Genomic DNA, 12,322 nt, shown 5'->3' with positions numbered 1-12,322 from the left:
CTTTCTGACCTCAGTTTCCCTGCCTGCAGAATCTGACTGTGTGGTGTCTCCCTGCCCCACCTTTCCACACAAGACCCCCTTGCCCTTGGCAGAAGAGCTCAGAGAATTCCACAGGGTCTCTCACCGTCACGCAGGGAGAGGAATGGGTGCCCCACACTGCACCCCTCTGGGAGGCACAGTGGTGCTCAGAGGCAGCAGCTCTGCAGGGCTGGGGGTCGGGGGCCGAGCAGGGAGGGAGACCTCCAGCTGCCTGCCCAAATCCTGAATGATGTCAGGGGGGAACTGCAGCGAGTGGAGCAGTTCAAATGAGTTATTCCTCCAGAAGCAACGTGCTGAGGAGCCACCCTGTCCTGGGCTCTCCCTACGCTGGCCCTTGTCTGAGGCTGGGTGACAGCCTCCAGGCCGCCTACCAGTGCTGGTCTTCCCCAGCTCCAGTCACCCAACAGTTAACACATCTTTCCCCTGACAGCAGGCACAACACCAAAACAATCAACTATTTTTATCTCCGGATTAATCACAAAAGACTAACGCTTCCACCGTCCCTGTGATTAAAAATTAGGAGATCAAACTCTACAGTGGTTCAGGATAACCAGTCCTAGAGGGGAACGTATGAATAACGCATCTCCAGGCTCGAGCTGCCGGGACTCTCTCCCCTCCCAGCCACCCCAGCTCCGGGCCCACGTCTGAATGGAGAGGTAATGAGATACCCTCCTTCCATCTGAGTTACAGCTGCAGAGAGCGACTGTTGATTTCTATTCAGTCTGCTGGCCCCCAAATTTCCCCCGTCCTCACCCACCCCCACCCACCGCACACCCCAGCCCCCATCTGCACCCCCTCAGGCCCCCATCTGGTGTGTAATGAGGCGAAGGCCAATCAATAATGCATGGCTACATGAATAACCGGCATGATAACCACTTATTTGGGAAGATGTAATCAGGGCCCATTCTGAGGGTGGATGTTTGTGTGTGTGAATGTGTGTGCGTGCTGCGCCTGAGTACTCGCACAACACAGCCCCACTCCTCCTCACCCCTCATCTGTGCTCCTCTAACCCACTATTCTAAAAACACCACATCAGAGAAACAAGAAGGAAGGCTTGATTCGTCACTGGGTTTGATTTTTGGAAAGGCCTCCCCCCGTCTCCCCATTGTGATCCGAGTAGGATATGGCTCTATAAAAACCAAAAACCCATGTGTTACAGCGTAGAACTGCTCCATAGGGTTTTCTTGGCTGTCATCTTTATGGAAGCAGGTTGCCAGGCCTTTCTTCTGTGGCACTGCTGGGTAGGTTCTAACTGCTAACCTCTAGGCTGGTAGTCAAGCTCAAACAGTTTGCACTATGCACCTAAGCAAAAAGCCAGAGATGGTTGGTTCTCAAACTTGGTCACACATTCGAACCAGCTGGGAGCTAAGGACCCCTGATGCCTGGGGTCCACCTTCAGAGACTCCGATTTAGCTGGTCATGGGTGGGACCTGACAACAGGATCTGTGTGGTAAAATATACACATATAGCATAAAATTTGCCATTTGTAAGTGTACCATTTAATGGCATTAATTATGTTCACAATGGTAGGCAACCTTTACAACTGACTGTTGCCAAAACTTTTTCATCACCCCAAACAGAAACTGTACCCCTTAAGCAATGACTCCCCGCTCTCCTCCCAGCCCATGGTAATCACTAACCTACTTCCACTGGCTATCTCAAGGTGGAGATCCAGCAAATGTCAGTGCTGGAGTAACCTCCACGATCTTCCCTCTGCTTTCACATTTTACACCTGAAGAAACTAAACCCCAGAGAAGAAATGACTTCCCTGGTCTTCATACTCCTGATTTAGAGCACTTCCTACAACATCACGCCACTTGGCTCATTGTCTGGGTCATTTAGGGGAGGCTGCAAAGATGAAAATGGGCTAGGTATTTATTCCACTCCTAAAGCTCCCAGCAGAAGCAGCGGTGGTTCAGCACTAGAATTCTCGCCTTCCACGCAGGAGACCCAGGTTCAATTCCCAAGCGATGCACCTCACGAGCAGTCACCGCCTGTCAGTGAAGGCTGGCATGTGGCTATGATGCTGAACAGGTTTCCGCAGAGCATCCAGACTAGGATGGACTGGGAAGAAAGGCCTGGAAATTTTCTACTTCTGAAAATCAGCCAATGAAAACCCTATGGGACCACAACAGGTCCAGCCTGCAACCGATCGTGGGGGTGGCACAGGACCAGGCAGTACATTTCACTTAGTTGTGCATGGGGTCACCATGAGTCAGGGGTCAACTCGATGGCAGCTAACAACAACAAGGTCTGAGAAGCACTTTCCAGGTTTGCAGGCCCTCAGCAAGCTCACTGAGCCATCAGCACCTCCATCCTGGGCACTTGGTAAGGGAGGGAGAAAGTGCCACCACAGAAAGAAGGGAACAGGGGCCCCGGGCTTTTCTGAAAGATTAGGGCTTCTGCCCAAGTCCCAGCTCTCCCTGCTGGAAGGAGCCTGGCCTGTTGCAATGAGATGAAATTCCCCCCATTAGCAACTAGTCTGCCCACCCATTTACAGAAAGCCTTAATTAGCCAGCTTTTTTGCTGTGGCCACGCCCAGCCCACGCTGGAGAAGAGGAAGAGGGAAGGGCTAATGACTGGGTAGTCAGTGGGCGTGGGTGGGGGAGGTTGTCTTCAGGGTCCGGCCCACACCGGCTGCCTCCTCCAGGCTTGGCGGCTCAGCCCTAACTGCCATCTGCTAGGGCCCAGGCCTCCTGGGGAGGCCTGGCTTGAGAGCCAAGAGGGCTGGGCAGGGCTGGATGACCTTCTCAAAGAGGCCAACATCCTCCCTGGGCCAGGATCCTGGGTGGGATAGTGATCGCATCTTGGGGTTGTTTTTTTCCAGAGGAAATAGAAAAATGGGGATTGGCACTCACTGGGCCTTCTAGCTCTGGCCCAGGCGTAGAGGGGGTGTGTCCTGAGGAGCCAGAGTGGACAAGGACAGAGGTTGATAGGGAAGTGCCCAGGGGAGGGGAGGAAAGCCAGACACGTCCTGGGAGCTGTCCTCTAAGGGGTGAGGCTGGAGGGCGGGGCCTGCTGTGCTCTCCTAGGCCCCCTAGTCTCTTGGCAGGAGTCACAAGTCACGGACCACACTACAAAATGCAGTGGAAGAGCCAGGGTAGGAGAGATTGGCTCTGACTCTGTACACAATGGGGGTGAAGTTGCTCTTAAAGAATCAAGAGTTTAGGAAATGCCATGCACTGCACCAAACAAAAACCCCTTGCCGTCGAGCAGATTCCAACTCATAGCAACCCTATAGGACAGAGTAGAACTGCCCCATATGGTTTCCAAGGAGCAGCTGTAGATTCAAACTGCCAACCTTTTGGTTAGCAACCAAGCGCTTGACTGCTGCACCCCCAGGGCTCCAAGGACTACACAGCCCATCTGAAAAGCTGCCTCAGCCACGAGGGGGTTGCTTTCACCTGTTCATTATTCGGGAAGGGGCCTGGCATGGTAGTGTAAATATCACGGGACCTGGCTCTGCCAGTCATTCACTGTGTGACCTTGAGCAAGTCACTAACCCTCCTAAGTGCGGCTTCAGGTCTGAATAATTGGGATATAATAATCGTGTTTACCTCACAAGATTGCCGGGAGGATTAGATAAGACAACAGATGTGACAGGGCTTTGTTTAAAAAAAAACAAAACAGAAACCCCAGCTATCACCTAGGCAGCGGTCTTGCTTTCCCGATCTGTAAAGTGCAGCTAATGAGGGCTGCCCCATCCCTCACACGGTTACTGTGAGCGGAACAGGCGCTGATGAGCAGTGTCCACCACAAATAAGTACATAATAGTTACGTCAGCAATCATTGCTGTTGCTGCCATTATTGTAGTACTACAAGGAAATTATACGTTTCGTTAAAAGATGATAATTTTTGTTCGTCATCATCTCCATAAAATAAATTCACCAGGCCCAGCCTGCAATCCGAGCCACAGGGCCCTGACCTCTGTTCCTCTCCCCATAGTGCCACCCGATGACCCCGTCATCCTGGGGGGGCCGGTGATCAGCCTGCGGGCGGGAGACCCCCTCAACCTCACCTGCCACGCGGACAACGCCAAGCCTGCAGCTTCCATCGTCTGGTTGCGGAAGGGAGAAGTCATCAACGGGGCCACCTACTCCAAGGTGAGGACTGGGCCTGGCAGGAGAGGGGGTCTGGAGGGAAGCACTAGACAGGAGGGGCTGGCTTGTCCCCTTCTGAGGCTCAGGGTGTTTCTAAGTGGATGTCTTCCTGTTTTCTCTCACTCTTTGTCTATTTCTCTGCATATATTAGTTTCCCAGAGCTACCATAACAAAATACCACAAAGGGGGTGTCTTAATAAGAACAGAAATTTATTGCCGCACAGTTGTGAAGGTCGGACATTCGAATTCCGGGCCTCAGCAGGGCCATGTTCTCACAAAGGCTCCAGGGGAAGATCCTTTCTGCCTGCCTCTCGCAGCTTCTGGTGGCTCCAGGTGTTTGTTGGCATTGTTTGGTTTGTAGATACCTCTTCACGAGGCTGTCTTCTCCCTGAGGTCTCTTGTCTCTTCTCCTTTATAAGGAGTCACTCAGATTGGTTTAGGACTCACCCTAGTCTGGTATGGGAGCCCCTAGACGGTGCAAAAGGTTAATGTGCTCAGCTGCTAACTGAAAAGTTGGAGATTCAAGTCCACCCAGAGGTACATGAGAAGAAAGACCTAAACCCATTGGGCTCAGTTCTACTCTGACACACATGGGGTCACCATGAGCTGGAGTCGTCTCCAGGCAAGTGGTTGCTCCAGTATGACCTCATGTTAACTGATAACGTCGTCAAAGGCCCTATTTCCGAACAAGGTCACGTTCACGGGCACAAGGGGTTACTACTTCAGTGTATCTTTAGGGGACACAATTTAATCCATAAAATGCCTCCTTCTTTCTCTCTCAGGGTGGCTCTCCCACTCGTCCGTCTTTTCTCTGACCTCCTCTGGGTCTCTCTCCGACTTATTGCTCTGTCTCTCTTTCCTCGCACTCTTTCCTGTGGTGTCTGCTGGGCTTGCCAAATAGAGTATGGTCAGGGGCAGAAGTAGCCAGGGCCTATGGCTGCCAGATAAAATACAGGAAGCCCAGTTAATTTTGCATTTCAGATAAACAACAAATAACTGTTCCCTATAAGTTTTTTATAAGTATGTCCCGAATAGTGCATGGGTCAGGCTTATACTGGGAAATTACTCCTTCTTCTGAAATTCAGATTTAACTGGAAAGCCTGTATTTTTGTTTGCTAAATCTGGCAACTTTACCAGGGCTGCCAGGTAAGGCTGTTAAGGTTCTGCCTGTCCAAGGGTGGCTGGCTGAGGGCCAAGGAGGGCTGAACTCCAGCCCACAGTCCCTTGACAAGCCCTGTGCCCTGCTGTGTACGTGGGGGCGGGGTGGTGCTCTAGGACAGGCTAGAAGTGCCCTGCATCCCCCCCATTCCACTGTGAAGAGTCACAGACAGGGTTTATGTGCTGCAGAGCCTTCAAAGATGAAAGGGACCTTAGCGGGAGCCAGGCTAGTCCCTTTGATCTACAGTCACTGCCGTCTCAGCTGTCACGTGGGCAGCCAGAGGCCTAGAAGTCCAGTCTCACGTGTCCTGTGCTCTACTCTTCCCAGGACAGGCTCAGACGTAAGGGCAGCCTCCAGATCCCCGAAGGCCCCTCCAGAGGCTGTATCAGGGCCCAGGGCAGGCCAATCCCCTAGACTCTGAAGCTGGAGGTTCAAGATTCCAGAACCCCAGGTCCGCTCTCCCCATGGCCTGTCCCCAACTCCCAGACCACCACCAGCTCCCAGCCCAGCTCCTAGAAAGATAAGCATGTGAGGCAGGCCTATGCCTACTCTGGGGCAGGGGGGAGGGGGGCAGGTATCTTCCTGCCCAAAGGGGTCAGCCCAGGGCTGCCCATCAAGGCCTGGCCTTCACCCACAGCCGAGACAATACCTTTCCTTGGGTACAATTCCATTCCTGGGGGAAGCTGCTTACTGGGAGATAAATCCTCCCACTGTTCCTGGGCTGGAGCCAGCCTGTTGTGTTAGGAAATAAAAATATATGGCAACAGGAATACATCATCCAGGGGAGGGTGAAAGGAAGGAAGGGGCTGTTCTTCAGCCATCCCTGAAGTTGAGTCAGCCTGGCCACTGCCAGGTTTTATGTGCCACGGAGGATACACCCCATCTTGTGAAAAGAGAGGACAGGGTCACCCAGCCTTCTAGCCTCCCGCCCTGGGATCACCTGCCCACACCACTTGTGAAGGCACCTCAGAGCCTGGCACCTCGCTTCCTGAGACCACAACAGGGAGACACACTTCCAGCCTCCGTCCCACCTGCCCCGCTCACACTCCCACCACCTGGGAGGCACCTGGGAAGGCATCTCAAGCAGTGGAGAGCCAGCCTGCCCCAGCCCTGCAATGGAACCCCTACAGCCCTTCAAGCTCCCCAGGCCTCCGCTTCCTCATCCATAAAACATCGGGGTCAGTCAGCTGCTCTGACAAGCCACTAGCCTATGACTTAGGTAAGGGTGCTGGCTTAGTCTCCTAGTGCCACTGTCACAGAAATACCACAAGTGGGTGGCTTTTAAAGAACAGATATTTTCTCACTGTTCAGGAGGCTAGAAGTCCAAATTCAGGGCACCGGCTGTAGGGAAGCCTCCCTCTGTTGGCCCTGGAGGAAGATCCTTGTCTCTTCCAACTTCTGTAGCCCCACATTCCTCAGTTCCTTGGTGATCTCCACGTGGCAGCTGTCTTCCCCGTCTGTGCCTGCCTGTCTCTGTATCCATGCTGCTTCTTATACCTCAGAAGTCTTTAAGTTTACGGCACACCCTACGCTGACATGATCTCACTAACGTAACAAAACCTCTGTTCCAGACAGCATCACGTCCCCAAGTAGAGGGGTTAGGATTTCAACACATATTTTAAAGGACACAGTTCAATCCATAACAGATGTCCAGTGCCACTGCCTATGGAGAGTCCTCAGAGCTGAAGTTAAGCCGGCAGGCTCTGGAGCTGTGTGGACTGGGTGTGAATCCAGGCTCTACCGCCTTCTAGCTATGTGACCTTGGGCAGGCTGACCTTGCTGTGCCTCAGCACCCTCACTTGTACAATGGAAGCAGCAGCAGCTCTCAACGCGTGGCCTGGAGCTGACTGGGACAGAGTGCCTGCGCACAGTGAGGGAATGCCGAGCCTGACCAGCGAGACTGCTCCCCGCCCCTCATTTGATCCTCGCAGGCCCTGAGGGTGGCCTCGCCACCCCCATTTCACAGATGGGGCACCACCGTGTCACAGTGGAGCAGCCCCCGTGTGGTCTGACAGTCCTGGGCTCAAACCTGGGCTCCATCACATGTGACCATGACCTACTTCCTGCCTCAGTTTCCCCAGATGCAAAACAGGGATGATAATAACAATGAACACCTGATAGGTTCCTGTGAGAACCGAAAGAAATTGTGCAGTAAAGCACCTTGTAAAGAGTGGGTGTCTGGATGCAGAAGCACAAGCTATGGGCTGGCAGGGCCTCTATCAAGTCCTCTCTCCCTGGACCCCCAGCTCAAGGCTCCTCCTCTGTTCCTGGTACTGCTCCGGGCCTGGCACCAGAAGGGGGTCAGCTGGAAAGCCAGCCAATGACCAAACCAAGCAGAGGGAGAGAGGTTATGGAGGATGAGGAAAAAGGACATGGGTTGAGTTCAGAGAGAAATCTTTCTCAGGAGCCAGCTTCCTGCACCACCTGCTACTCCCACCACCCTCAGGGACAGCTGTCAGGCAACAGGCTGTGAACCCACTGTGCGGACAGGTGGGAGGGTTGCTTGCTGTAGCCCCTGCAGTCGTGTTCCCCTACCTGTCTGCTCACTGCAGCTCCAGGCTGCTCCTGCCCACAGGCAGCCGACCCAGCCACCATCACTGGGACCACAGGCTGCATTCTGCCCAACGCTGAGAGGAGTATGAGCCCCTCTCCACTGAGCATTGCCCTCCTACCAGTCGCCCCTTCACCCCCACATCCCATTGGTCTCTCACCGGGGCCTAGAGTCTCCGGCCAGCATGCAGCCGCTCATCCTGGTCTTCTTTGTGAAGGGCTCCCCTTGCCTAGGGCACATGGCTGGGGACTCTGAGGATGCAGGGCTGGGGACAAACAGCGCCATGCCGTCCTCCCTCCACCTTTCCCAGTACACACCTTACTTTCCCAGTACACACCTTATTCAAGCAGGTGACAACAGGCCGCTCCCCCAGGAGCAGCGCTATGATTAAAAAGGACACAAGCAGATGGGGGAGGGGAGTGAGGGGGGAAGAGAGAGGAGGCCCATTGCCAAGCAGTCAGCCTTTCTCCAGGCCGGTTTCCATACACAAGAGCATCCCATGTTTAGCACCAGAGTCCGGCACCAACCCTCTACACTGCCCCTTCACTCTGGTTTCTCAGTCATAGCCAGGCCTCCTATTTCTTTGGGCCTAGCCTAGCTCTCCCCTGCCCAGCAGAGGCCCAGGGGCCTTTGAAGAGGGCAGGGCAGCTACTGCTGCCACATTGGACACCTGCACCCAGGGCACCTTCTGTCCCCATCCCAGCCTGCCTCCTAGACCACTGATGGAAAACCAGGGGAGGTGAATGGTAAGTGTGCGTGCCTGGGGGCGGGGAGCAAACAAGAGGGCATGGACATGAAACAGCCTCAGAGCAGGCCATGCTCAGAGAAGAGCCCAGGGTGCCCATAAGGCTCAGGACAATCACTGGGGCAGCTGGCAAAAGCTCTTGGAAGCAGTTAGTGGACAGAAGCCCACCGCTCTGCCAAGGACCTGGTTTAGCTCAGCAAACACCCACCAGCAGAAGCCTGAGCCTGCTTGCACCCAGCCAGCAGACGGGCAAGAACCCCTCCACAGCATGTGCTCTGGTGGCCTCGCACCCTTGCACAGGACAAACAGACATCTGGTGGCCTCCTACCACAGGACATACAGACATCAGCTGGGCCGCTGGCCCCCGACCCATATCTGCACACAATCCAGAGCCCCTCCCTCAGAGTTCCCTCAGGCGGGTGGCCTCCCAGGGTATCCTCAGGAGCTGCCACCAGGGCCACAGGGCAGCCCAGGACACTGGGGAAGGTACCGCAGCACTGTAGCTGTAGGGAGGGCTGCCCTAGTGAGGCCTTGGAGGTGTGACCTTGCCTTGAGATGGGACCCAGGAAACAAAAGTGATTCACCCACTTCCCCTCCAGGAGCTGATTTGCATGCTAATGAACATTTCCGAAGTAGGAGGCTGGGGGCTCATTGCCCGAGGTGTCCCCAGAGCCAAGTTCAGTGACAGAGGGAAGGGAGGGGAGTGGGCTGTGACAAAAATCAGCAAAGGATGGAATGATCTGGAAGGCACCTTCAAGGCCACAAAGTCCACAGGTGAAGGAGAACTGAAGGAAAGAGAAAGGAGAGGTGGGAAGATACGGAAGGCGGGAAGGAGAAAAACCAGGGTGAGGAGATGGAAGAAAGCAACAGAGAAGACAGGCCGCTCCCGCCCCCCATTCTGCCTCCTCCTCCAGCCCAACCGCCCCATCCAAAGCACCCCGCGGCCTCACCAGCAGACCCAGCCCTCCTCCGGGACATGGCCAGGCTGTGGGGCCCGAGCCAGAGGCCAGGGTGAAGCGCTGGGGCCTTCCAGTTGTCCCTTTGTTTGATGAACACATCTCGCCTTTTCTCTAATTAGCTGGAACAAACAACTTGAACCAGAATTTTCATTTCCCCGAAAAGCGTCCACCCGGACACAGTAAATATGTCATTAATCATCATTTCGAGGCGGCAGAGGCGCACCCTGGGTGCGGGAGGAGGGGAGGCATTCCGAGGGCCTAATTAGGGCCTGGGCTCCCCACTCCCCTCCCACCGGCACCCAGGCTGCCCTTTGCCCCCTACTGCTGAGGGGAGATGGCTTAGAGGGCTTCCAGACTGAGTGAAACTTACGCAAATATCCTTTGTTAGCTAGCTCCACAAGAAAGGAGATGGGCAGAACAGTACAGCTCCCTCCCACGGCCACCCCCCGCCCTCCCCCCACCCTACCTCGAGGCCTTATTTTCGTCCAGGAAATTGTTCTTATTATCGTCTGGCTATTTATAGACTCGGTGAGGTCTGCTGAAGAGCCCAGGCCAATTGGCTCTGTGGTGCAGGCTGCAGCTCCTCACGCTTTCTGGCTTTGGCTTGGGCTAAACCACACTCCTGCCCCCCACCTCTTTTGCTGGCCTCCACTTTAGCTCCAGGACCGGCTCAGGGGCACAAGCCTCTGTTGATCTGGAGAATTTTACCCCATAGGCTAATCAGACCTGCCCCTGAGGTGCTGGGATTGGCTAGCACTCTCCTCTGGCTGCCTCTGAGGACCCTCTGCCTAGGGCCGGGGGCCATGGCCTCACCTCCAGGAAAGAATGTGCTCTGGGCCTCCCACCACTGAGGCCTGAGCCTAGGCCCAGCCAGTTTCAGAGGGTACAGGACAAAATCCAGAACCACGGCTCTGCTCTGTGAACGTCTCTGGAATTAAAGCAAGATGTGCCGTCCCAGATGGAGGCTCAGTCCTGTTCCAGGGCTGGAGGCTCACATTTTGAACTGATGGCCCCGAGCATGGGGTTCCGGCATCCCGCATGCTGCTGCTAACCACCTCGGTGACTTCAGAGATTCTAACTGTCTGTGCTGTAAGGTAGCGGTCACCATAACCACCCAAGTGTCTCAGAAGCTTTGGGAGGGGTTCAGGGGAGTCACCCGTTGTTGAGTGCAAACCCCAGCTCTGCCAGCAAGTGTCCAACTCGCTGTGAACCTGTTTTCTCTTCTGCCACATGGAGGTAATGTCATCTCCCTTGCAGGGTCCTTGTGAGAACTAGGGACATGACAGGAGCCTTGCTAGAGTATGCAAGGGTTCTAGACATGCAGTCTAGGCACCCACTCCCAGGCTCCTGTCAGCACAAAATAAGCCTCCTCAGACAGCTCCACCTGGAGGGAGTTCAGCCCCTCCTGGGCCCAGCAGACTGAGCACTGAGCAGATGCCATCCCACCCTGTCCCAGTGCACAGGCGCCAGCCTGCACACACAGTCCCGGGCCACCACCGAGCTCAGGGTCACAGGCACCAAACTGACGTGAGCTGGGAGGGAAGACATCCTGGGGAAGGAGCTGCAGAGCGGCCTCGTGGTCCAGTAGGAAAAAGCTGTCACCTTGGGAGGCCAGAGGCTTCAGGATCCTATTACTTACTCCAGCGCCAACTTGAAGTGGGAGTTAGGTCAGATTCTTTAGTCTGTCTCTCTCTCCGTCTCTGTCTCTCTCTATCTCAAACTGTTTCCTCACCTGTGAAATGGAAGATAAGGGCATGTGTCTGTCTGTGGTGGAAGGCTCTGATGAGGTCAGAATGTGAAATGATTTGAAAAGGTGAAAGGATTTACACAGGTAAAGTAATAAAAGGTCTGCATTGATCTGCCGGCACTCCCACACCCAGCCCTGCCCTGACCCCACACCCCAAATGCCCTCCTTTTACAGTCTATGGCACTGCCTCACAGGCCACAGAGCCCACCTGCTGCAGACCCCAAGGCTCACCCAGACACCAGAGGCAGGATATAAAAAAAAAAAAAAACAGTTGCCATTCAAGTCAGCTCCGACTCAAGGCCACGTGTGCCAGAGTAGAACTGTGCTCTATAGGATTTTCAATGGCTGGTTTTTCAGAAGCAGATCACCAGGATTTTCTTCTGAGATGTCTCTGCATGGGCTTGATCCTCCAACTTTTCAGTTAGCAGCCCAAAGCATTAACCGTTTGCTCCACCCAGGGACTCCAGAATATACTATCTATGAGTTTGTTTCTACATAGGACCTGGACCTGGTTTCTGTTAGATCCACCTGGCTTTTATGCTGTGGACATGCAAGTCCAGGCTGATCTTCACACATGGTAGAAAACCTTCTAGTTTCTTTTCCTTCCATAGCCCAGTGTTCAGCCAGGTCAGGGGGCCAGGGTAACCCCCAGATCTGCAGGGACTGGCACCCCTGGGTCTCCTGAGCTGGCCCAGACTCCAGCTCTCTCTTCTCCTCTCAGAAGCTGTCTTCCCCCGACCCATCCAGGCCAAGTGACATGGTGCCTTCTCTCCCTCCACCACCGCAGACCCTGCTTCGAGATGGCAAGCGTGAGAGCATTGTGAGCACCCTCTTTGTCTCCCCCGGTGATGTGGAGAATGGGCAGAGCATTGTGTGCCGCGCCACCAACAAAGCCATCCCTGGCGGGAAGGAGACTTCTGTTACTATCGACATTCAGCGTGAGTACTGGCCCAGCCTGGCCCACCGCAGCCAGGCCCAGGGCGGAAGCACCTGGCACCACTGCCAGGGGCTGGGCGAGGGGA

The 12,322-nt window shown here is 54.6% G+C and overlaps 1 protein-coding gene across 1 annotated transcript in view; it reads left to right on the top strand.

Annotated features, from left to right (window-relative positions):
• Positions 1-12,322, top strand: part of KIRREL3 (kirre like nephrin family adhesion molecule 3) — a 173,328-nt gene that overhangs the window by 122,384 nt on the left and 38,622 nt on the right. The window contains exons 5-6 of the mRNA XM_049857550.1: positions 3,985-4,142; positions 12,088-12,238. Coding sequence (XP_049713507.1) covers positions 3,985-4,142; positions 12,088-12,238 — 309 coding nt within the window. The remainder of the gene's footprint in view (positions 1-3,984; positions 4,143-12,087; positions 12,239-12,322) is intronic.

The sequence above is a fragment of the Elephas maximus genome, chromosome 17 (genome assembly GCF_024166365.1).
Source record: "Elephas maximus indicus isolate mEleMax1 chromosome 17, mEleMax1 primary haplotype, whole genome shotgun sequence".
NCBI classification, from domain to species: Eukaryota; Metazoa; Chordata; class Mammalia; order Proboscidea; family Elephantidae; genus Elephas; species Elephas maximus.
Note: the sequence above shows the minus strand (reverse complement) of the source record. Positions and strands in the feature narration are given on the sequence as shown.